Source organism: Cibotium barometz, chromosome 8, assembly GCF_041138505.1.
Source record: "Cibotium barometz isolate CiBa-2024 chromosome 8, ASM4113850v1, whole genome shotgun sequence".
In the NCBI taxonomy this organism is placed as follows: Eukaryota; Viridiplantae; Streptophyta; class Polypodiopsida; order Cyatheales; family Cibotiaceae; genus Cibotium; species Cibotium barometz.
The window spans coordinates 30,359,431-30,386,019 of NC_141053.1; the positions used below are offsets into that span (position 1 = coordinate 30,359,431).

General features: G+C 47.3%; 1 protein-coding gene across 1 annotated transcript in view; it reads left to right on the plus strand.

The window, feature by feature from the left end:
• The window catches only part of LOC147636139 (callose synthase 10-like), a 117,402-nt gene that overhangs the window by 65,590 nt on the left and 25,223 nt on the right, over window positions 1-26,589 (plus strand). Inside the window, exons 15-28 of the mRNA XM_086801588.1 lie at window positions 1-105; window positions 743-923; window positions 1,019-1,071; window positions 1,583-1,643; window positions 1,810-1,894; window positions 3,248-3,297; window positions 3,432-3,518; window positions 3,869-3,954; window positions 4,059-4,080; window positions 5,752-5,849; window positions 6,271-6,352; window positions 6,452-6,612; window positions 6,743-6,863; window positions 7,299-7,384. The exon at window positions 1-105 is cut by the window's left edge and continues 19 nt beyond it. Coding sequence (XP_086657714.1) covers window positions 1-105; window positions 743-923; window positions 1,019-1,071; window positions 1,583-1,643; window positions 1,810-1,894; window positions 3,248-3,297; window positions 3,432-3,518; window positions 3,869-3,954; window positions 4,059-4,080; window positions 5,752-5,849; window positions 6,271-6,352; window positions 6,452-6,612; window positions 6,743-6,863; window positions 7,299-7,384 — 1,278 coding nt within the window. The remainder of the gene's footprint in view (window positions 106-742; window positions 924-1,018; window positions 1,072-1,582; window positions 1,644-1,809; window positions 1,895-3,247; window positions 3,298-3,431; window positions 3,519-3,868; window positions 3,955-4,058; window positions 4,081-5,751; window positions 5,850-6,270; window positions 6,353-6,451; window positions 6,613-6,742; window positions 6,864-7,298; window positions 7,385-26,589) is intronic.

The window sequence follows — 26,589 nt, forward strand, 5'->3', positions numbered from 1 at the left end:
CATGGTTGGAGCTTACACAAGCTCTCGTGGCAATGCCATTGTTCGGATATTTGTTCAGTTCCTTTTTTTTGGAGGATGTACAGGGGGCCTTTTTTATTTGTACTTGTAAGTTCACTTACTCCTTTGTAAATAATAGAAGCCGTAGTTGTATATCAAGCGAATCTAAGAAATGTTGGAGTGTTCAGGTCCTATGGTGTCTTATTTATCTATATCCCTAATTCGTCTCATTGTTCCTGTAAGTTTTTGTGCACCTAGTAAGTAAGAATTTGTTTTTGAAAAAGCACATGTGGAATTTTCTGGAATGACCAATGGGAAGTAATGCCTAGGGCGTGAAAGTGGTTAGCAGTGCACCCATGGGTAGGGGGCCAGCCAACCTGAGCTGGTAGAACATGGTAGAGATCATGGTAGAACATTCTTTTTCCAAGGTCAAACTCTATGTGATGTGGCATTCTAACCAATGAGGCCTTTCCCAGCTTGCCAACCAATGGTTTTCAGTGATGTTGTCAACGGTTTTGGAAAAGGTTGGCTTGCCAGTTGGGATGCAAATGTCTCAGTGGGTTTGGTGATTGCTCCTCTTGGGCAAAATGTGAGAAGAGGATTGTGGCCTTTGCCAACGCTATGTTTTGACAATGACAAAATATGTTTCTCTAGATTTTGTGTGTAAATATTTGTATATGTCTGTTCTTTTATTGGACCTTTTTCTTGACGTGTGTATTAAGGTGGCATTGTTGATTTTTGACAGAAAAATGATGGTAGAGGGAGATTCAAGTTACCTTTTTCTCAAAATCTATCTGTGGGCGTTGGGTTCATATGTGGCTTTACAGCTCCTTCTGAGCTTTATTCTGCATGTGCCTTCATTGCGAACACAGGCTGAGAAGAGTGACAGGTTTAGGTTTGTTGAGGCGATAAAGTGGCTGTACCAGGTACATCCTAGTATCTATAATGATTAGATGTAGATATAGTGCCTGAGACTCACTGGCAAGAAGATAAGTTTATCATTATTTTCTAATATCCACAGGAACGGTATTATGTTGGACGTGGGTTGTTTGAGAAGCCTCGCGACTATATCAGGTAGATTGCTGGGCTTGCTTACCTGGTGTTGTGTCCTCTAGACGATGTGAGTACATAATGTAGTTTGCATTTAAGTGCCTGGAATACCAAAGGGCATAATTAGCAAAAGGTGGACACATTCTTAAGATGGTAATGCTTTAGATTTGAATAAACATGAAATGGAAATGGGTAAAATGCCTTGTCATTTTGATATGCCATTACAGGTTTAAAAACATGATATTTTAGGTTTGGGTGGGGACACATTAGATTGGACATGTATTTATGAAACTAGACAAATGATGTTTGTGTTCGCGGTGGGATCTTGCTCGGGTGGTTAGTTTATGACTCACCCCCAAGAGTTTGAGGGTTTGAACCCTCACACAAGTTGGTGTTTGTATCGGTTGGCTCTTTGCTCGAGTGGTTAGCTCATGACCCACCCGACCCATCTGTTAATGAGTCCTGAAAAGAAAGAAAGAGAAAACCAGTTAACATTCCAACTTGACTATCCTTTTGGCTCTTGGCTGTTTAACAGGTATGCTCTGTTTTGGGTGATAGTCCTGGGCTGCAAGTTCACTTTCAGCTATTTCCTTCAGGTCAAATGAGTAAATGGACGTGTGATAGCTTTAGACAGTGTGCACGTGATAGCCAGATTTTTTTAATGTGGCTTTTTGGTAGAGGCCGCTAGCTTTGTGTTAACATAGTTGACTGGTCACTTTTTTGTACATTTCAAAATTCTTATCAGGTTGTGTTGTTTTGCAGATCAAACCACTTGTTGATGCAACAAGGACAATCACATCATATACACAACAGATTACTTATACCTGGCATGATTTCGTTTCCAAGAGTATGTTTGTTCAACTGCATTTTCTGTTTTTTGTTTTTATTCAGCCCTGCTTTGTTTTACATAGATGCATGAATTAGGCTAGTAGATTGCTTCATAGTTATGGGAAGTAATGGTTGAAATGTGAAGTTCAGGCTGAAATATCTGATTTGGGGATCCCTAGTCCCAAATTGTGTTTTGGCCATTCCAACTGTTTCCCATTTCCAAGACACTGCATTTTAGACATTTCCCTTCTGTCATTTTTTTCTTTGTCAACTATTAACATTTCCCCTGTGTGTCTGCATTTTAGCTTCGACGTAGGTGAAATGAGTTTGGGCCAATGTGGCCAGATGGTTAAGTAGGTTTGGCATCATGTCAAATGGGCTACATGCAAGTGTGGATGATATATGATATATACCCATATCGGACTGCACCAAGGGTAGAGGTAGATCTTTTGAAGACACATTGTCTTGGGTTATGGGGCGTGTATGAACACCCTGATGACCTTGAATGGGTCTGGAAGTTGCATGCTAACTGTAGGTCTTTTGTTTAGTATATTTATCCTAGTTCGGTGCTGTGGTCTCTTGTGTCTAGGAGGACTCAACGTAGGGTGGTTGACATGGACTGACCTATCATAGGATGGCCCCTAGATACTATATATAGACTTCTTCGGCAGGTTCTGTCATAATCAGGTCATCAGTTTTGAGATCTACTTTCACTACTGTTGACCTTCTTTCACAGTCCATAGAGCCTCCATTTCAGTGTCTTTCTAGATCGCCATCTAAGCTCTCTCATAGGAGGGTGCGGGTGGAAGGAAGTTGCTATCAATTGGTTTGCAATACAGTTTATTCTATTTCTTTATCTTGCTAGATCTTGCTCTTTGTGAAGGTTATGCTATCTGTGTTGATGCACAAGTTATTGTTTCCATCACTTGTAATATCGGTTTGCACTAGTAATTCAGATTATTCTCCATCTTTATCTTGCGAGTATTTGTCGTCGGTGAAGGTCCTGCTATTTGTGTTAACGCACAAGTTGTAATTTCTTATATCGCTTGGTTCCCCCTCTCTCTCTTTTGTCACGCCATTCTGTATCTTCCTTGCTGATGCCGCATTTCCCTTCTTCGGTCCCTCCAAAAATGCAGTTTCTACTTCCTTTTCTGCACCGGTTTATGCTTTTCTGTTTCTTATAACTATGGAATTCTTGCGTACTGAAGAAATTGTAGAGCATAACTATGATTTGGATAATGGTAGAATATTTTGTTTTTTGAGTTGCTTGAGATGTCGCCACAATGTAGCTCTTATCCTGCGGACTTAAGTATGGAATATCTACAGATTTGTATTGACTTCATCATGCTGAAAGCCATTTAACTGTTTACAGATAATCACAATGCTTTTGCTGTATTATTCTTATGGGCTCCTGTTGTGCTGGTATGTGTAGATCCCCAGCATGTTCATTGATATTTGTTACAATAGCTGCCTACCACAGCTTGAGTTTTTCTGCACCCTGCAAGCACATAATGTGGCTATATTCTGAATTCTTGTCTTAACAAACGTGCTTGCAGATCTATCTGCTGGACATCTCAATTTGGTACACTGTATTTTCAGCAGTTTTGGGTGGCCTTCTTGGTGCAAGAGATCGCTTAGGAGAGGTATTCTGACCATATGCACACATGCGTCTTCGTGTGTGTGCTACATTCATTTATGCATCTCTGTACTGCTTGGTGGCCATGCATTTAATGTGTAATTTAACAATGGTACATATGGAGAAGCATAACAGAGTGATGACTTAAGGGTACATGACACTGTTGCATCCACAACACAAGGCCGTAAAAAATGACGAAGGGCCAAGTATAGAGCATACCAATCTGGCTTTATTCTTCCCTTCTCTCTTAGACTTTTTCTTTGTGAAGTTTTCTTTGCTAGATCGCCATTATGTGAGGAATTAAATTTGGACTCCATGTGTGCCACCATTACTGACCTAATGCATGTTCTTTTTCAGATACGCTCTCTTGAGATGCTGAGAAACCGTTTCGAAACTTTCCCTGAGGGTTTTGTCAAGAGCTTGGAACATGAGAAACCGCCTGTGTATGTTTTCTGCTCATTTTGAGCATTACTACAAAAATGCCTTACATTTGCGTTATTTGGAAGCATGCAGTGTCACTAATAGCAACATTTTTTCTCTTTCGCAGGACGAGGAGTGGAGGCTATGAGGTATGTAGAACTTGTGACCTCCTTGAAACTAGTACTGTATTTTATACTTTCTTCTGTTAACAGCATAGTTGAGGGAAACGATGGAAACGACCCTATTTGTGGGGAGAAACGGCGTTTTGCTGAGCAGACCGCTTGGAAACGCATTTCTGGCCAGGAAACGTTTCTGCCAAGTGGAACGGCGTTTCAGCCATCTCAGAAACGTTTCGGCCAGACATGAAACGGCCGTTTCATGTGCCACGTGGTGTTTCATGAGCTCGTCTTTGTTAATGCAAACTTGCGTTTGCTACAAAGATGAAGCATGAGTACACGCATAATAAATACATTGGCTTTCATGAATCGGAGGTAGACACGGGCTCCATCATTGGTGATGTAGTCGAGGAGGCAGAAGGCGATGGTCAAATACATGAAGATGACATGGAAGAAGCTCCACCAGAGGAGGAGCATGAGGATGAGCTTCTGGAGGATGAGGCTATTTCTATAGCATAGAAGCTAGAGTCTAGAGAGTAGCTTCCTTTTGGCATTTGATTTTACAATTTTTTTTAATGACTCGGTCTTGACTCTTGAGGCTTTGATTGAGTGATGAATTTAGCTTATTTTGTGATTATGGCAAGTTCTAAATGCTTTGATTTATCATGCAACTTTAAAGTTCTAAATGCTTTGATTTATCATGCACCTTTAAAGTTTTAAATTGTGAAGTTCCAAATTATAAATGTAGAGTGTAGTATGTACCCTATAGGCTCTAGATTTTACTTCTCAACTTAGTGACTTTCTCCATTGCCCCCTCTTAGGATAACTAGGGTGACGTGGCATTTCCGTTTCCCCCATCCTCAAAATTTCCGTTTCCGTTTCCGTTTCCACGTTTCTCGTAACTATGGTTAATAGTCCATGTCCTCATGTCAATCTTAACAATCTATCAATACCTTTTATTAAGTGTCGATATCGTTGTGTCAAAATCCGTTAATCCTCTGTATTTGAATTGTACATCACAGTGATGTCAGGTTTGAATTTATGTACAAATCTTGCATAACTACAACATAGGATAGGTATGTGTTTGTGTTTATAACTGGGTAATAGAGGTAAGAGGCAAAGGAGAATACACACTAAGAAATATGAGTTTTCCTAGGGATTGATCTATGTTAGAACTTAGAATGGCACTGTTTAGTAGTCCTACCTGAAGAATGCAACATCTTTAGATCCTTTGTGAAGCCTCTTTTTTATTTTAATCCTTTTAAGTATTAGTTACAGACATCACGTGCACCACAACATGTAGGCTGGGCAGATTCAAGCCCAGATTCCTACCCTTGCAGGTGAATTGTATTATTTAATTATACACATCAGGCAGCACGTCAAATGTGGGCTGAGGAGATTCAAACCCAGATTCCTAAACTGATAGACAAAACCCCTCACCACCAGACTACACGCCTGTAGGTAACAGAATCCTCTAATTTCAATCTTGCTAACTGAAGCCCGCTAAGTATTCCTTGTGAAAGAAAGCCATTGCATAATGCATACAACAGAACACACCATCAAGTTGGCGGTTACAACAGAAAACAAGACAAGGAGAGGAGATTGTATATGATCTTATAATAGTTTGTGAAAAAATAGAGGGCTTTACTTACAGGGATCTGAGTTAAATATCTCACTGTTTGACATTCTAAAAACGGACTGTAGGAACCGATTCAGAGAGGAAGAGAGGAGGCAGGGATGTTTGCTCCTTTTTGGAATGAGATCATCAACTGTCTCCGAGCAGAGGACTACATTACAAACCGGTATGCCAATGCCATAAAAGTGGATGACATTTTTTCAGTTGGTTTTGATTTCAAGTAATGGAGGGAGATTTAAAGAAAAGTCGTATGTTTTTGCCTTAAGAGGTCCTGCTAGTTTGTTTCGGCAATTTAAAATTGAAAGCTGAATTATGTGTAGCAGTAGAGTACCTTAATTGTGAACGTGTGTGGCATTAGTGCACTGTCATTGTTCTGTGTCGTGACATAATTCTAATCTCCACCATGCAATTTACCTCTCGTCTTCTAAATAAGATACTCAAACACGTCAGTTGCCTCAGAATCCTTTCCTGCATTGCTGATCAGTGGTGACTTGTCAGACTGCCAGCCTTCTGCCTCCCGAGGCCTCCATCCCCTAGTTTTTCATTGTTTATAGCTAACCTCTGTTGTCATTTATCCTGTCTTACAGTGAGAAGGATCTTCTTGTTATGCCTTCAAACAAAGCAAACTTAAGTCTTGTTCAGTGGCCTCTTTTTCTCCTAGTCAGTAAGGTACGCAGTTATTCGTTCAATGTTATAATGATCATTTAGAAATTGTTGTCTGCAAGGATGTGAATTCACAGAGTTATTTTTTTACTCTTTATATTTTAGGTTTTTCTTGCTATGGATTTGGCCATGGAAAAGAAGGAGAATTTGGAAGAGCTATGGGAGAAACTGGATAGGGATCAGTACATGTCTTCTGCCGTTAAGGAGGTGTTTGAGAGTGTACGCGCATTACTTACCAACTTGGTTGAGGGTGATGGCAGAAGATGGTGAGGGAGAAATTGATCAAATGTGTTTTAATTGGCTGTGGAATCTTTCACTCAAGTATCCAATCAAAGCTGGTTATTGTTACCTGGAACGCACCCTCAAATTGGTTTTGTGTGGATGTTGAAACTGCAGGTTTGAAAAAGTATTTGCAGATGTTAACCGAAGCATAATCGATCGATCCTTTTTTGCCTACTTCCAGATCAATAACATTCAGACTGTTGTCACCAGGATTACAGCCTTGACCGGTCTTCTTGTAAGATCTTAGTATTAGAACCAGAATGTTTTAATTGTCTTTTTTATCTTGGGATGAAGTCTGTTCATGCCTTGATACAGGGAGGAATCATGTCAGTAGTTGCATGTCCTCTTTTGTTTACACTCTTAACTATTATAACCAGTGGAACAAAGACTCCCTATTCTAACCTCATGAAGGGGTGCATGTGGGAGTGGGCATGGGCGTGTGGTATGTGCTTGTGCAATAATATATGGATAAAACCATCTCTATAGCTTTCGATTTTGTAGTTCTATGTTGTTTTGGTTAGGATGTTGCTACTGGCTTTCCATTGTTTGTAACTGTGAGTGTTACCCTGTTAAAGGTTATTGTGGTTGCTCACAAGCCTCTTTGTTGAGAAGTGCTCTTACTGATTACGCAGACTAAAGTCTTGATCATCAATTTGATATGGGTGAGCAGGGGAAAAGCAATTCTGTCGAAGGTGTTACTTCAGCAGTCCAAGGTCTCTATGATGCTGTCTACTTTTTTCTCTCAGAACAATCAAGGTTTGACACTATTTGTTGTTGCGAAGGATGTTTTTTTTTTTTGGTAGGAAGTTACTAGCGGCCATTATGAGAAAGACAAGTCAATGCCAAGGAGTAGTTTAATAAGATTGCCCTTCTCCCTTTTTTTTTTCCCCCCCATGAAAAGATCCTTTCATTAGTTATAAAAAGAAAAAAGCCCAATGGGCTACAAACCCTCTCCTGCTCATAAGAAGGCAGAGCAGAGATCCAATCAAGGCAGCTAGGGAGACTCTCCCTAGGTGCAGAAAAGTACAAATAACTGAGAGGCTATATCATACAATAGGAGGGGGGAAAATCCAAAAACAGGTGGCCTGTAGTGCCAGCGGGGGGAAAGGGCCGCTGTGCCAAGTGGTGTGGAAGGCCTGGCGTCGCAAGATCGCTCGATCCGAGTCGCCCCGGATGCGGTCATACTGGTCTCGCAGGGTGTGAATCAACTCCTGCCAGATAGCCCGAACAGCCTCTGCTGGTGGCTCCAGTCTCCCCTCAAAGGCCCTGAAACAACGGGCTCTCCAGGTGAACCATATGGTGAGGCTGTTGAGGAGCTCCCATCGTAAATCCCTCTCCTGTGTCCAGCCGGCTATTGAGAAATCCGGTGAAGGAACCAGGCGAGGCTGGCCCCCAATGAATCTGATGGCCTGGCTGGCCTGCTCCGTCTCGTATCCCAGAGCTAGCCCTGACGAAGTCGACCAAGCAGCGGCTCCCCACGTATACATTCCCTTTGGAGAGAGGGGGGCCAAAATGCGCAGAATCCTCAGCCAAATCTGCTGCACTTGTGGACAGTCCCATAGGCAATGTCGCTGTGTCTCCAATGGGTGGCCGCATCGGACGCAGGCCGGCGGAAGGCCATTGTAGACAAGCCAGGTGCCAACTGCAGAGCCCCTGTGGGCAACCAGCCACTGGAAAGCCGAGATCCTGCGTGCCTGTCTGCTAGCCCAGAGCCTGGTCCGAAAATCCTCCAGGAACTCCTGTGAGAGTCCGTGTAGCCGCCAATATGCTCCGATGTAGCTGGAGAGACCGTCCTCCTCACATTCAAAATATGCCTCCCCAACCGAACAGTGTACTGGAAAAAGGTGATCTCTGTGCCCTCGGGGGACGCATAAGGATTATGCCACTCGTACTCGCCAGGGTCCCACTAGAGCCGGGCCAAGGGACGCGCAACATATGCCCATATGCACCAATCAGAGTCCACATCTGCAGGGTCTGGAGGATCAATATGCCACTTCCGAGAAGCGGCGTTCACTACCCGTATCCTCTGAAAGATGCACTTTGCAACCAAAGGCGACTCTGCCTCCACTCTCTGAAGTATGCCCTCATCCTGTTAGATATGGCTCAAAAAAGAAGGCCGGAGTAAGAATAATGTCCCACCTATTAAAGAGTACAAAGTAGAGGCTTCTACCATCCTCAGTGCAAGCTCTGACAGCAATCAAGATCTCCAACTGTGTAAAGGCTCCCATCCACCGTGGGGCCGCTATCTCAAAAGGCGTGAACCACTCCCCAGTGAGAGCCTCCTGAATGTCATCCCTCATAATCAGCCCCCCTCTGAAGTGACTCAGCCTCTCCGCCTGGATCTCCTCCATGAGACTGCAAAAGGCCTGCCAATCTCCAAAACTGCGTGCTGGGCCTGCCGCCAATGGTCCCCAGGCTAGACGAGGCCGAGAACCCAGCATATGACCCTGCTCTGTGCGTACCGCGGGGATCCAGATGAGCGGCTGTCTGGCCCGCTCCTCCTCACAAGTGGGAGGTCTCTGAGAAAGCCTCGGTCTCAGCAACTCCCAAGCTCGCAGGATACTCAAGGCAAATATGTCCTCCCATCCTCTACTGAGGCCTGTCCTCCTCATCTCTGTGAAGATCCACCGTATCTCTGGTGCTGCCCAAGTGCCCCCTGCTGGGGGAGCTCTAGCCTGTAGCCGCTGAAAAAGAAGCTCCTTCCAAGGCTCAGCGCCTGGAAGCAGCCCCCGAACAATAAGCTTCCCCAACAAGGCTCTACTCTGATCAGGTGGATCTATAATGCCCAAGCCCCCCTGGGCCAGCGGAAGAGTAATAACTGCCCAAGCAACCTTAGCCCGGGCCAACTGACCATCCCGCCCAAACCAAAGAAAGTTCTTGATCAGCCTCTGTACCTGGCTGATGCAAGAGCTCGAGAAAATCCAACAAGACGTGATATACCACATAGTCGCTAAAAGCACCTGATTTGTCACCACCACCCTCCCAGCCAAGGAAAGCCGAGTTGTACTCCAATATAAAAGCTTCTTCCGAATGCTCAGAAGAAGCGGGGCGATCTGCTGTGCTGAGGTGACAAATCAAGTCCAATCTGGCATCTTGGATACCGCACTGCTGTGCCAGGAGAAATCCATCTAAAACTCGGGTCTGGGCTCCATGCCGGAGTGGGGGCGCTACTGATCCAAAAAGCCACTGTCTTGTGCCAATTGATCAATGCTCCCGAAGCCACACCAAAAACCTGTAGAGATTGCTCTGCCCTTTGTAGATTCGCCTCCTGGCCATGCAAAAACAATCCCGTGTCATCAGCAAACTCAGAATCAAGCAAGTCCTCACGCTGGACTGGAAGCTGGAGTCCTCTCAAACCAACCTCCTCTGCTGTCAGATACATGCTCATAGCCTCTGCAAAGAAAGGAAAAAGGAACGAAGCGAGAGGGCATCTCTGACGGACTGATATGGTCAGCTCAAAACTCGGCCCCCGTCCTCCTGCCATCAACACCTGGCTACGAGCTGTGGAATATAGAGCCGCCACCCCTCGAATCCAGTCTGGCTCAAAACCCAGGCGAAGCATAGTGCCCTCCAGAAAAACCCAGTCGACTCTATCGTATGCCTTCTCAAAATCGAGAAGCATAACGACCAAGTCCTCGCCGAGAAATCTAGCTCGGGCCGTCGCCTCCCAGAAGGTGAAAATGTTGTGAAGGATACTGCGCTCCTTGACAAATCCTGTCTGGGTAGCATGAATCAAATCCCCAACGAAGGGTTGGATCCTCAAACTCAAGGCCTTGGCTAGGACCTTGTAGACAGTATTGAGGATCGTAATAGGCCTCCACTGCCGAATCTGACACTCCCTTCCCCTTGGGGATAAGAAAGATCAAGCCCTCTGAAAAACTCTGTGGCATCACCCCAGTGTCCAAAACATGCTGAAAACCCCTGCGGAGGCCTGGCCCCAAAAGGTCCCAATAGCGTATAAAAAAGGCAGGCGTCAATCCATCCTCCTCAGCGCAACTATGACGCGGGAGGGCCCTCAAAGCCTCACCAAGCTCATCCTCTGAAAGGGGCTCACCCAAAGCTGTGCGCATACGATCTGTGACCCTCATCTGCACATGGGCCCACACAGTCTCTCTGCAAGCATCACGTGCCTCCATGGCTGGCTCCACTGAAAGCATGTCTCTGTAGAACTCAATGGCAATAGCTCTAATCTCCTCGGGCTAAGTGGCTAACGATCCGTCCTACCTCCTGAGCTGGGGTACTCTTGCTCGAGCATGGCGGGGTCCGGTGATCTCAAAAAACCCCCGTCACTCTATCACCAAGCAGCTGAGTCCACTGAGAGGCATGGCGATGATAGTAAAACTCGTGTCTCTGCTCCTCTGCCTCTCTAACCTCCTGGCGTGCTTGGCTCAGCTGGGACGCCACCCACTCACATGTAGGCTGCTGCTCCTGAAGGCGCTGGAGCGAAGCAAGGCTACGTCTCAAGCGACGCTCCCGCTCTCGTGTCTCTCCCGGCCGTGTCAAGGCTGTAGTGTGCAAAAAAGAGCTGAGCTCGATGAGCCCCTGGGCACACTGGCCTGCTGCATCCAGGTCAGAGCTCCGGCTATCCTGCCATATCCTCTCAATGTCCTCAAAAAGACTGGGGTCTATAAGTATCCTCTCTGGGATCCTCATCTGCAAGCTAGTCTCCCGTGTCCTCTCCTCAAGAGTCAAAATAACTGGTGCATGGTCTGAGAAAGAGGTGCCAGCGAGAATGCCAACGGAGCCACCACGCTCCATGAACCTGTCGCCCACATAGAAGCGATCAATCGGTGATAGATTAGTCCCTCCCTGCCGGCGATCCGACCGAGAAAAACTAAGACTGTCCTGATAACGGGAGAAAGCCTCATGCTGCCATGCATCAGTGATCCGTAGTGTCATACAAAATCGCTCCCAAGCTGCAAGCTCCGTGCCGTGCACTGTAACATGACTGCCTCCCACCCTATCGGTCGGGTCCTCAAGCATGTTGAAGTCTCCCCCAACACACCAATGTGCGGCCTTGGGCAATGCATCTGTAACAAGGGTCCAAAACTCTACTCTCTGGCTAAGCAATATTGGCCGCATAGACATTGAGCACACCAATGTGCTGATCGTGCATCCTCAGAATAACATACTGCGCTCTACCAGGCACAGTGACCCCGTGATCCAGAATGGCCTGCCGCCATGCATCCGCAATGACCATACATACTCCTCCCTGCCCACCCAAGGGGCCAAAACCTGCAGACCAAAAAGTGTCCCATCTACCAAGCATCACCGAACCATATCTCCGAATCCTGCTCTCACTCAAATGGTGCTCCTGTATCATCAGAATATCAATACTGCCCCCAACGAGGCATCTCTGAAGCTCTTGCCTCAAGCAATCACGATAACGTACATAGTGTGCACCGCCAAGGCCCTGTACATTCCATGAGATGATCCTCATGGATGACCTGCTGAGGTGGAGGCTGTCTCAGCCATACGGTGGGCCTTCGCAAGCGGCTTGGATGGAGAGTAATCCCCATCCGAGCGACTAAGAATCTGCCCACCCGGTGTGCTACAATAGTCTCGGACCAGGCGCCAGTGGCTGTGTCCCATAGCGACTGCCTCCCGCTCGGAGAAAGAATCCTCATGTATGCATACATAGCGAGGGTCTCGCGCTAGGTCTGCCACTATGCGAACCACCAAGTGTCGATTCTCGGAGGCATCCGCACTCCCGGTATCAAAGAAATGTGGCAACTCCCAGAGTCGGCCTACCATGTCTCAAATCTCAAAGTCGCTCACATGGTGAGAAAACTCAACTGCCTGTGTCTGCAAAACTCAACTGCCTGTGTCTGCAAAATACTAAGAGCAAGATCCAGAGTCCACTCCCGGTCGCGAGTGCCGCAAAGAGGGAAGGAGGAGGTCACCGCTGAATCAAGTGCCTCCTCCCCTCGGGCCGGAAGTATCATCACATGAACTCCGATAGGTGCTGGCTCATGGGGGCCCTCCGCTCCAAATAGGCAAGTAAAGGAGTAGTCGAAAGCCTCCGAGCGCTGTCTAGTGTCGAGACTACTCAGCCGAGTGCGGATAGAAGATATCCGTGAAGCACGAATCGGCATGGTAGGTCTCCTCTCTGCGGTACACGAGCAAGGTCGGTGCTCAGTGCCCGCCGGACTGTAGGTGAGCGCCCGCCGCCAGGGCACTGCCAGTGCCTCCCGGGGAGCTGAGACAAGCGAAGGGGGAGGAGGGGGGGGAGAAGGGGGTGGGGAAGGAGACGCTGAAAATGCGGGAGCGGGGACGGGAGGAGGCGAGGGTGGAAGCGAAACGGGAGGGGGGGACGGGGGAGGGGGGGGTGGAGGTGGGTGGTGGTGAGGGGGGGGGGGGGGGGGGGGGGGCGTTGGCATCTCCTGATCCTCAGTCCGCGCTGGGGTCTCCTCCTGGAGGGGAGCAAAGCTGTTCCTCACTGGAACCCAATGATGCTGAGGCTGTCTGCTGCTGCGTCGGTCTCTGGGCATGCTGCTGTGGCTGTCTCCCTCTACGGCGCCCCTGTCCAGGCTGCCAATCAGAGGTCTTTGTGGGCTGAGCAAGTGTCCCGGAGGCTGCGTGTCGAGCCGCATCTGTGGACGGGCCATCGGAGGTCTGCTGTTGCAGTGAAGGTCGGGGTCTACTGAGAGGGCAGGCCTTGGCCAGGTGGCCGACCTGCCTGCATATAAAACACTGGCTCGGGAGTCCCGAAAACTCCAATCTCTGATTGATCCATCCCCCCCCTATCATAGGTAACTGAATGACCTTCGGAAGGGAGGAGATGTCAGGAACCAAAACTTTGACCGAAGGAAGGCCAGCTGCTCTAGCCACCACTGAAGCTCCTGTGGGGCCAGTCTCAAGCACCGAGCCCACCAATGATCCTATCCTGGAAAGGAACGGAAGGTACTCGCGACGAAGCCCAGGAAAGCAAACTGTGACATGGAATAGGCGCTCTCCCTGCTCGGCCGCTACAGGGTGGAAACCATGCTGCCAATGTCTGAAGAAGGCCCGAGCGCCCCTGATGTCAAGGGGACTCATGGCTAGGACCTGGGCGACGCTCTGGGTTGTCTCGAACTCAATCTGGTAGTGTCCGCGGCCCAGTAACTGAACGTCCAGGATCTTGCCCACATCTGCAAGAAGGCGGGCCTGGAGAAGATCCCGAATCTCCCCTGTGCTGGGGCGAGTGCCAACTATACGGGAGATGGTGGAATGTATCTGGAGGTGTTCCACCTCTGCGCGAGGCTCGCTTCCTCTTCTGGCGAAAGAGAAAGCCTGATGGGGGTATCCTCAGGGGCGGGTCCTCTGAGGTGAGGGGACTCATGGCTAGGACCTAGGCGACGCTCTAGGCTGTCTCGAACTCAATCTGGTAGTGTCCGCGGCCCAGTAACTGAACGTCCAGGATCTTGCCCACACCTGCAAGTAGGTGGGCTTGGAGAAGATCCCGAATCTCCCCTATGTTGGGGCGGGTGCCAACTATACGGGAGATGGTGGAATGTATCTGGAGGTGTTCCACCTCTGCGCGAGGCTCGCTTCCTCTTCTGGCGAAAGAGAAAGCCTGATGGGGGTATCCTCAGGGGCGGGCCCTCTGAGGTGAGGCGGGAGGGGCCTCCATCAGAGTCTGAAGCAGAGTCGAGGGCGACGCGGAGACGCAGGGTCCTGCAAGAACCAAGCTGCACGAAAACGGGGGGAAGCGCGGAGCGGGGAGGGAAAGACCGAAAGCGAGGGGGGGAGGGGCGGATGACAGAGGAGAGAAAAAGGGGGGGGGGAGGCGAGGGGAAGCAGGGAGGGAGCGGGAAGGGCGCGATAGGGGGCGGGAAGGGCGCGATGGGGGGGGGTGAAAAAGGGAGAAGGGCGCGAAAGGGGGGCGGGGGTCGCGAAAGGAAGAGGGGGCAGGTGGGCAAGGGCGGGACGCGGAGGGGGGGCGTGAGCAGGCGGGGACGAAGGAGAGGGCGAAGGCGCGGGCGAAGGCAGGCAGGCGGGGGGCGAAGGTGAGGAAGAAGGCGAAGGCGAAGGCGGGCAGCAGGCTCGAGGGGGGGAGGGGCGAGAGCTTCAGCGAGTGGAACATCCAAGACCTGTCGGCCCCGTTTTCCCTTTCTCCCTTTTATACTCTCAATCACAGTTTTAAGTGGACGGAAAATAAATTTTAGTAGATTTTCTCTCATTAAGGTAACTGCAAGGTATAGCAAACAAGATAACTGCAATGTATAGCACATGAGTACTCTTACTGGGAGCTTTGCAAGGCCTTCATGTGCAAGTAGTCTATTTGTCATGCAGGTTGCTTGCTGTAAGGAATGACAGATGATATCCCTGCTATCTTTGTTATGCCTTAAAAGATTAGGCTTCAATCAACACAAGGCCTGATTTTATTTCATTTTTTGATTGGCCTTAGGCCCAAGATCGTCCGAAAGTTACTGATTTTTCACTGTCCATAGGCGCCCGCCCATAAGCAATGCCGCCGAGGACGCACCAAGGGGAGTTTTGAATCCAGGACCTCTTGGTCCTAGGCAAACACCTTCACCGCTTGAGCTATCACCCCATTGGCACAGGGCCTGATTTTGAGCAGCTTGCTAGTAGATCTGGCAACAAAAGTATGAAAAACTAATTTATCAAGTAGCTGAATATTTTTGGCAGTCAGCTCCTTCTGATGCTACGGGTGGAGGTTGTCATACTTCTATTGCAGGTCTTTGTGTTCAGCTTGGCATGGAGCATTTTCATTCCTTGTAATCTGTAACTCGCGGCGGTGCCCGGGGGACTAGGGCCTTTGACGCACTTGTTGATACCATCAATGCATATTAAAACATTTAAACATGGCCACAGCCTTAACACATATCCATCATCACTTTGTATAAAACATAAAGCTGGACAAAACATCCACAAATGCTGAAAATGGAGCTTGCACATGTGACACCACGTAGAGGCCGGAATGGGCCGACCCCCCCCTTGGAGTATTTTATTACCCAAGGAGAATAATATCATGTACAAGCTTTGCGGGCCTTACTCTCCCGACGGGAGATGCCGGATTATCCATATACAAATGCCATAACACAGCCCAACACAAGGCAACCAAGCTGGAACATAGGCTGTAGAAATGCCGAGCCAACAATATAATCCATATACTTCCGTGTGGGTACTGATTCTTCCCCAAAAACCACGGGTCTTCATGCAATAGAGCTGGTACAGTAAGTACAACTCTCCATTCAGCCGGTACAGCAGGTACAATAGCTGGTATAGCCGGTACAGTGGCTGGTACAGTAAGTACAATGGTTGGTATAGCTGGTACGGTGGTTGGTACAGTAGGTACAACAAGTACAAATGTTGGTACAACATGTACAGTATAGCAGGTACAATGGTTGGTACAGCAAGTATAGAAGCTAGTATAGCCGGTATAATGTGTGGTACAGTAAGTACAACAAGTACAAGGACTTGTACAGCCAGTACAATGGTTGGTACAGTAGGTACAAAGGCTGGTACAACAAGTACAATGGCTAGAAATCATAATAAATGATTAAATACCCTTGCCTTCAATATTTCTTCGCGATGGAAGCCTCCAAAACAGTCCCCAACGGCCGGTATTCTTCATGGGCAGCCTTCAAGAGAGAGAGAAAGAGAGTAGCCATCATTAGGGCAGCCTGTAACGGTGGTAGAGGCTAGTGTGCAGCAAGAGAGCCTTTTTTAATGAAGAGAGAGGGCTCCAATTTGTAGATTTGGGCCTCCCATGAGCTAAAATGGCAAGAGAAGGCTACAATGACAAGTGGAGAGCCACACAATAGCTGGAGTGACAAGTGTGAGGCCACTTGTCTCACTTTGATCCACTTTCTAACAAGTGTCAGGCCACTTGTCTTACTTTGGTTCACTTTCTTGCCACATAATCTAAGGGATGGATTCTTCCATAAACTTTATCACTAAAAATATCCCAACTGGTAGACATTCTGTCATAGGCACTTTGCCAACTCTTGGTATCTTCTCAATTCCAGATGTAATGACGCAAACAGAATTTCCATCGGAGTCGGGCCAAAAATAGCAACTCTCCTAAATTTTAGGAGTGTGGTCCTTTGTATTCTAGGATAATCCCCCATTCCCAAAGCTTGTACTTTCCAAATATTTAGACATCCTGGAGTCCACCAGACTCCTTTCATACTGTGAAATGTCCAGGCTGGTAACAAATCTCTAGCTGCGTATCACTTGAAAATATGACCCCGCATTTGTAAGGGAGTCAGTGTGTCGATGGCTGTAGTAGAGTGGAGCATCGTCTGTTTTCCTTTGGATTTCTCGGGCTTCATCAGGGACTTGCCTGTGGCGATGGCTTTGCGAGTCCGCTCCTTCTTTGCCTCAAGGCACTTCTGAAGATCCCCGATTTGAGCTTGCAGCTCTTGGCTTTCAGCTGCAGGCGATTGCTCGTTTGTTTGATTGCCAGTGAAGTGGTGGTCTTCATGTTTAAGGACGGCTATCATTTCTTTATATGACATTCCCCAAGCTACCCTCAATACAGTCAGGGTTTCAAAGTATTTTGAAACCCCTTCTATGCTGGATAGAAGCACTGCTTTTTTTAAAAAAAAATAAAAAGGAAAGAGACTTCTATTAAGTATGAAAAAACATACAACAGTCACGACTATAAACTGGAATAGAATAGAATAACCCCAATATATAAGGTGATTTCAACCATTGAGGAGCATCATGATGCCATGAAAGACCTGTGGGACTAGAGGAAAGAAAATGCCATGGTCCCACTCCTGCATAAATACAACGCGCTTTGCCTGCGCGGAATGAGAGAACCCCTGAATATGAGCCCAAGTAGCCATGAGAGTATGGATGATGTCACCCCATATAGTACTAATGCACTGAGACCCAAAAATCTGGACACCGTCAATAGCCTTTATGCATATAGCTCTCTAGATCTGCCATGCTGTAATACTGGCAACAATCTCCCGCTGGTGTCAATCCTCTGTCTGGGGGATGTATAATCAGAGTGAGGGACATCCTCAAATAAACCATGTTGGGTAATACCTCTACGAATGAAAAGCAGAGTTTGTACCATTGCCCCTGTGGAAAAGCTACGGGCCAGACTGGGAGAGCCAAGCAACCGCCTCCCAAGTCACATACATGGCGCGGTCTCTCAATTTGCCCATAAGTTGGGCTATAGAACATATGCTGTGTAGTGTTGCATCGCCATAAACGATGTTGTACAGTCTCAGAATTTGCCACACATCTCGGGCAGGTAGGTGCTACACCGAAAACTGATCTTCAGTGAGTTGTGGGGAGACCACCATGTAAAAATTACTAAAAGAAATGAGAGATTTGGCTCCTTCTGTATGAATGCCAAAGCCTATGCCAATATCTGTGCTATATACTGGAGAGATATCATACCTCTCCCGATGAGGCCCGAGAGTTGCATTTGTTGAGTGAGGAGAAGCTTGGCATTCTAGATCGTGAAACTGAAAAAGGGAAGGCTTTTCAATGCATCAAAGGCATCAATCCACTCCCACTCTCTTGGATCCCACAGAAGATATCTGATAGGACTGCCACCATATAGCCACAAACACCAAGAGCCCTGAGTCACTCTCTGAGGAGAAGGACCAATGAACCAATGCTTCCCCGAACGACTAACAATCCTCACTGCAGTAAGCCTAGAATGTGGGATGATCCCCTCCATGCTACATCTCCTCAATCTCCCTCCAGGCATGATAGAATAGATGATGCAATCTGGAGCCTCCTGGAGGCTCACGGAGGTTTACGAAGATGGCCCGACGAGATGAGGCCCTTTATGAGGAGCTACAGCTTCACATAAGGACAGAGATGAACACCATGCGACAGGAGCTTGAAAAGGAATGGACCGAGCAGATGCATGCCCAAAGGAAAGTGATATACGAAACGTTGAAGGAAGAGATATATGTCCAATTGAAAGGAGAAATGCAAGCCCAAGTACGGGTTGAAATGGAATTAGCCCAAGCCTTGATGCACACGGAAATGAAAAAAGAGATGCAGAAATGGAAGGATGACATGCTCCGAGAGATTGGCACAACAGTTGCATCGTACGAAGGCACTTTGAAGACATGTATGGCGGACCGCGAAAAAGACATCATAGAAATGCAAAACACTTTGGAATCATGTAAGGCAAAAGTGGCTGCAGGTGAGAAGGAAATGCATTCATGGGCTGAAATTGCCACTGCCACAAAGAAACAAATTGAGGAAGTCAACCCATGGATTGAAGTAGTAAAAAAACAGAAGGATACACCAGTCAATAAAGTAGAGGTGATGAATGCTACATTGGAAGAGGAAGCCAAGAGACGGGCACGTGCCTTACATGTACGTGTAGTTGGGTGGGAACATAAGGGAAATCCCCAAGAGGATGCAAAAGCTCTTGCAACAAAAATTGGAGCCACTGATGTACCCATTACCGGAGCATGGCGAGTAGGCAGAGATGAAACCAGGGCGAAGATATTGATCATCAGGTTTGGTGACTTGGAGAAGAAGAAGGCCTTCCTCTCCAAAAGGATGCCCTTAAAAGGGGGAAAAGATTTATTTGGATGAGGACCTTACACCGGCACAGATAGCACACCGGAAGGAACACATGCCGCGCGTGCTTGAGGCAAGGAAAGAGGGGAAATGGGCGGTATACAGAGATGGCCGAGTCATCATTACGGAGAGGAGGCCCGCTTGACGGTGCGCGGCCTATGAGACCTTGCGATTCACGGTGTGGGATTGCATCGGAGCCCTTAGAACAGATGCGGGATACTTTGAGGATACTTTAAGACACAGTGATATTGCTATGTATACGGAGACCCATCAGTGCACAAACAAAAGGCTTCCTGACGTCCGGGGTTATAGATGGGAATCAGTTTTCCGCCCTCAGCCACGCACAGTGGGAGGTACCAGAGGATCGGGAGGAGTGGCAATACTTTACAGGGAGGAGCTTCATGACAAAATACATGTGGTACATAGAGATGCAGATGCGAGGTACTGGTGGGTCAGAATATGTAGAGAGGGGCTCCGCGAGCTATATGTGGCGGTATGCTACTTTCTCCCAGCCCACTCCAGGTTTGCACCATCAGGAGAGTGCCCTATATACCACTATATGATGATATCATGAGGTTTGCCAGCATGGGAGACATATTACTATTGGGAGACTTTAATGCACGTACAGGCACAGAGCTGACAGAGTTGTATGATGCTCAAGAGGCTGTGTACCGGGACATCACGGCAGAGGATTTAGGGTTGCAGAGATCAGCACAGCATGAGGGGGAGATTACAGATTATGGCAGGCATTTTCTCACACTCGGGAGTGCACATGGGTTGGTCGTATACAATGGCTTATTGAGATGGCAAGGATCAGATGCTCTCACACACTGGAACTCTAAAGGGGGAGCGAGCACAGTGGACTACTTGATGGGATCTCCTTCATTGATACTTGATGTGCGGGGTTTCACGATTTCGAGTAGGCCCATTGGCATAGCAGCCGATCATGCATACCTGAGTTTCACACTAGTAGGTAGATCCCCGAGAGATGGGCCAGCCACTCATCTACGTAGGTACCTGAGATATCAGTTTACACGTGAGACAGTTTGGGTTTATTGGGATGCAGTATCTGATGGCTTGTTCGCTTTAGACCCGCATAGCTCTCTGGACGAGATCATGAGAGGATTGGCAGGTGTTCTACATGCATCCACCTCATATGCGTTTCCGTGCACTATGATCCCTTCCACCCACCCCTGTAGCACTGCCCCACAGAATAGTTGGTATGTCGTGAGACACGAGCACAGCTACATCGTGAGATTGCCATTGGGTCTCACACACATAGATATGCCAGGATGAGCTTTCGGCGCCTTGTGCGGAGGAAGAAACGAGCCTATCTGGCTAAGCTAGAGGAGGAGATCTACCAACTCTTCCTGGGGAAGGACATCAAGAGGGCATGGAAGATGTTTCAAGAGAGACAGCCTGGTACTCCGATTACTGCACTTGAGGCATGGCATACTTATGCTAGAGAGCTATATGATGCACTAGGACAGCCCCCCACCCTCCCTCCACTGGGAGCTAGACCGCCTAGCAGCACCTTTTTTACTATGCGGATGGTGCTAGATGCGATAGACAGGTTACAGAATGGAAAGGCACAAGATCATGATGGGCTAGTTGGAGAGCACTTCTCATATGCACGAGACACTTTGGCTCCGCTCATCGTACATGTGTTTAATCGTGCCATTCGTGAGGGTTTCCCGACAAGCTGGACAGAGCATATCATTGTACCACTCTTTAAGAGTGGGGACCCCATGGTACCAGGCAACTATAGGACGATCATGATTGGTCATTACTTGGCCAAATTATATGGCTGTATATTGGAGTCGGAGCTGAGCCGATGGGCAGAGAGGCATGGTCATCGAGCACATGGACAGGCTGGCTTCAGGAGAGGATTTACTACCTTGGATCACACACTGACACTTCGGGCACCTATTGAAGAGGGCAGGGCACAGAAGAGAAGGATATACTGCTTTGTGGACTTCCGCAAAGCCTTCGACACCGTACCACGTGCCAGGCTTATGCACAGATTGCATGACATTGAGGTACCCGAGGATATGCAGTGGGGGATATATGCTTTGTATGAGTCTGTGAGACAGGCAGAGTCCGAGCTCCAGGCGGACTATCTGTTAGGGTGACCAGCACGATAGGGGTGAATTAGGGATGCCCGCTATCGCCCACCCTCTTTGGACTGTACATTGATGCGGTCTCTGATTATGTAGACAAATTGGGAGGCCCAGCGGCATGCCTGGCAAGGGTGTTGATACCCATCTTGTTATATGCTGATGATATTGTTCTAATCTCAGACTCTCCGGGAGGACTACAGAGACACCTGGATGCATTACAGGCTTTTTGTGCAGATAGAGATATGATAGTGAACCTTGGGAAAACCAAGGTTATGGTGTTTAACACCACACAGGCATGGGTGACGAGATCAGAGCCTCAGTTCACTTTTCGAGGGGAGCCGGTAGAGTACGTCAGGTCATATGTCTACTTGGGAGTTACTTTCGCACGACCACGTTTCTCCCTGAAGGAGGCAGCAGCAGCTAGATTAGCTCGAGGGCATGCAGTCTTGGGGGCACTTGAGAGGCAGTGTGCACACATACAGTTTCAGGAGCCACGCACCAAATTGTGGCTATTTGATACGCTTGTCACATCGACCCTCCTGTACGGAGCTCTAATTTGGGGGCCCAGTATACATCACAAATCTTAGAGAGGGACAGATGAGGGATGGAGGCAAATGGAGAGACCGCTGATTATGATGATTGCCCGCATGATTCGGAGCAAATCATCAGTACCACATGAGATTGTTCGGGCTTAGCTGGGTGCCCCACCAGTAGTAACCGAGGCCCTATTCCAGGCAATTACCTTTTTACAGCGACTATGGGAGCTCCCTCAGCAGAGGTACTCCCGTTTGGCATTGACCTCATCCATACAATTGGCAGAGGATGGAGATACTCATTGTTGGTACGCTCAGATGAGATCATGGTTTGACCTACATGGTTTGCGGATAGAGGTACTACCACCCTTTCAGTACAGTCTGGATTGTCCATTTTTGGATCTCACCCGCTCAGAGCAAAACCGCGTGATCAGGATGGATATCATCAGAGTGGACAGAGAGAGGACATGGACTAGCCCCCTTGAGCTCTTGGGCACGAAAATGACTCATTATTACAAGAGCCATTTTCTACACCTCTCACCGGATGATTTTATCACCCGCCTGGCGTACATGGATGTACACCTATTGCATGGGATACGTTGTGCCATTGGACAGATCCGGACCTCATCACACCAGCTGCGGATTGAGACAGGGCGATATGTGCATCAGATCGTGGATGACCGCATTTGTCAGCTATGCTACCAGGAGGTAGAGACAGAGGAACACTACATTTGCCGATGTACAGTCTATTATGAGATCCGAGGGAGATATCACTGCCTCTTCCGAGAGGGTTTTGGGCCGTTACGCAGGGTCATGGAGTTTGAGGATCAGAGATGCCTTGGATTGTTTCTACTTGAGCTCAGGAGACATAGAGAGACCCTCTTGGCAGACAGGAGGCCGAGCCATGATGTACCTAGACAGAGGACCTTGACAGATTTCTTCGGCACCGGCACGAGCAACCCAGCCCATACACCTGATGATACCTCCTCCATTGGGCCATCAGAGCACCGACCACGCTCCCGGGGAGTCACCACCGATAGAGTAGTTATCTTATGTCGTGCTCGTCGGCCACGCCCACCAGGATCCTGACCACGGCATCCTCACCATTGCCAGATGAGAGCCATTATTGCTCGGCATCAGAGGCGCCTACCTTGCTTCTATGACCTCTCCATTCTAGACAGCCCCATGGCGGAGATACTTGATCTAAGGAAAGGGAAACACTTCAACTGATCAGCATACATGGATCTACCTGATATACATTTTTCAGTATTTTCTACTTAGTATCATCTCAGAGTCTTGCAGTTTTGTTCTTATAACTGTAGGACAATCAGTTTATTGTACTTTTTAGTCTTGTTCTCTTTGATGAGACACCAACTTCAGATGTACTCTCAGTTTTGGTCTCATAGGCCATTATGGCCTCTTAGAGACGTTAATATATCATTTCATTTCATTTCATTTCTCTCTTTTTTGTTGCGCTGGCCGTACAGCACATTGAAAGGGAGCAGGGAAGGTAGCAGGTGAAGCACAAGGTCCAATAGTGTGGTCTAGGGGCTGCAGCAAAGAGGCGTGAGCACACAGAGAGAGAGGCGTGGAGGTTCGAAAAACACAGAGAGAGAGAGATCGTACGATTTTGGGGGAAAATCATTAGAGCATTTTGCCCTTGTGTTCCCTTTTATTAAAAGTAAGGTCTTGAGACCGTAAAAAAAAAAAAGTCTTTGGCCCAAGTTCAATGTGAACTTGGCCAAGGACTTAAAAAAAAAATCCTAAGCCTTTAAAAAAAAGGCCATGTACAAAGATATACAAGAGTACATAGAGGGGGTCATTTAGGCCTGTAACCCAACAACCTCCCACTTAAAGGCATAAATGGCGCCTTTAAGCTAAGTCACTCCCACCATCTGTATGCATAGCTGATGTTGTGCTTAGTGAGAGCATCTGCAGGGTTTTGTGACGTTTGTACCTTAACAACTGTGATAAGGCCATCCTCAAGCACTTCTCTAATGAAGTGATACCGCACGTCAATATGCTTTGTGCGCGCATGGAACATGGCATTCTTTGCCAGACATATGGCACTCTGGCTATCACAACCAAGCATAGGTGCCTTGTCAGGCAAACCAAACTCACTGCATAAACGTGCCAACCATATGGCTTCTTTGGAAGCCTCAATGGCTGAAATATATTCAGCCTCTGTAGTAGACAGTGCAACTATCTTTTGTAGTCTAGAGCACCATGAGACAGCACCTCCTGCAAGAGTATATACATAACCACTTGTGGATTTGCGTGTATCCACATCACCAGCCATGTCAGAGTCACAAAATCCCTTCAATTCCAAAGGACCCTTACCATAAAAGGCATTTGTTTTTAGTCCCTTTTAAATACCTCATAATGGACTTTACTGCATCCCAATGCAATTTGCCTGGATTAGCCATAAACCGGCTCACAACTCCCACTGCATGGGCTATGTCAGGCCTAGTAGCAACCATAGCATACGTAAGTGAACCACAAGCTGATGCATAAGGAACACCTTGCATATCATTGGTTGCCTGATCAGATTTGGGGCAATCATCCTTGGAGAGCTTAACATATGGCTGTAATGGCACACCAAGAGGCTTTGCATCAGCCATGTTAAACCTGTCCAGCACCTTTTCAATGTATTTTTCTTGAGACAAATACAATATGCGCTGGTCCCTTTGCCTTCTAATCCTTACTCCAAGAACATGTTCAGCTGCCCCAAGGTCTTTCATGGAAAACGCAGATTTCAGCTGCTGTTTAAGAGCATCAACAGTGCTTCTTTTCTTCCCAGCAATCAACATATCATCTACATAGAGCACAAGAATGATAGGGCTGCCATCCTCATCAAATTTTGTGTACAAACAATGATCTGCACGGCTCCTTTTGTACCCATGTTTGAGCATGAAAGCATCAAACTTTTTGTACCATTGTCTAGAGGCTTGTTTCAGCCCATACAAGCTTCTTTTAAGCCTACATACCAAATGTTCCTTTCCAGGAATAACAAAGCCCTCGGGCTGCTTCATGTAAAGTTCCTCATCAACATCGCCATGCAAGAAAGCTGTATGCACATCCATTTGGTCTAATTCCAAATCAAGGGCAGCCGCTATGGCAAACAATACACGCAAAGTGGTCATCTTCACTACAGGAGAGAACACTTCCTGAAAGTCTATGCCCTTCGTTTGAGCATATCCCTTTGCAACCAGCCTTGCTTTATACTTGGGTTTTGCATCAACTGTCTTGATTTTATACACCCATTTGTTAGGAATGGCTTTCCTTCCCTTGGGCAATTCCACCAAGTCCCAAGTATCATTCGCATGCAAAGCTTTGATCTCTTCCTGCATAGCAAGCTCCCACATCTTACTGTGCTCACATGTTTTTGCCTCTTTATAAGTGAGAGGCTCCCCCTCATCTGTCAACATAATATAATGCAAAGAGGGATCATATCTACTCACATGCCGCCTTGGACGAATAGACCGCCTCACCCAATGATACACATTATCTGGAAATGGGTCTACATCAGGTGGTACATCAATGTCATCAACAATGGGCTGCTGTACATCATTTTCAGCCCTGTTTTCAGCATTGTTATGTGGCTGCACATGCCCTTCAGGAGCCTCATTTTGCTGTCCAACATCATCTGGCTCAAACACCACTGGTTCATCAACATTTTCAGTCATATGTGGTGCATCCTGAGGGTCAAAATCAGGCCTAACAGGTGGCTGTACATGCTGAAATTTGACCTTTTTATGGTCATCCTTAGAGGCACAATTGTTTTTAAGCAGCCTTGCCTCATTAAAAACAACATCCCGGCTGCGCACAACCCTTTTGAGCTGAGGTAACCAAATCCTGTAGCCCATTTCACCTTCTTCACCATATCCCATGAAGAGGCCTTTAATGGACTTTGCATCCAACTTACTCCTCAACTCAGGTCTTATATGCACAAACGCTTCGCAACCAAAGACGCGTAAGTGATCATATGAAGCAGGTTTGCCAGACCAAACCTCCTCAGGGATGTCACCTTTCAAAGACATGTGAGGGGATCGATTACATATATGCACTGCAGTTTTTAGAGCTTCTCCCCAAAATCCATGAGGGAGATTAGCTGTGGACAGCATGCATCTCACCCTCTCACATAGAGTCCTATTATATCTTTCAGCCACACCATTAGAAGAGGGGCTGTATGGAACAGTAAGCTTCCTCTTAATGCCCAAATTTTCACAAAACTTTTTAAATTCAGCAGTTGTGAACTCCCCCCCATTATCCGTATGCAAGCATTTCAGCTTTTTACCTGTTTGGGTGGTCACAAATGCATGAAACTTCTTAAACGCAGCAAAGGCTTCATCCTTAGACTTAAGCAAATAAACCCAAATTTTTCTAGAATGATCATCAACAAAAGAAACAAAGTAGTGTGCACCCCCCATAGATTTGGTAGGCATGCTACAAACATCAGAATGTACAAGATCAAGCACATTAGATTTGCGAGAGACACCGGAGTAATAAGAACTCTTCACTTGCTTACCATATTGACATTCATTACAAAAGTCAAGCTTTGTGCCTTTAGCATCAAGCTTATTCAAATTACAAAGCTTAGTAAGGCCTTTTTGGCTCATATGGCCAAGCCTCTTATGCCACAACTCCATATGTGAGTTAATTTCAGCCAAAGCAATAAATTTGCCCAACAAGACCTTTCCATGCAAGCAGTAAAGTGTCCCTTTCTTTGTACCTTTCACAATCAGCCTTGAGCCTTTGGTCATCTTCCATGATCCTTTCTCAAACAAAATGCTGT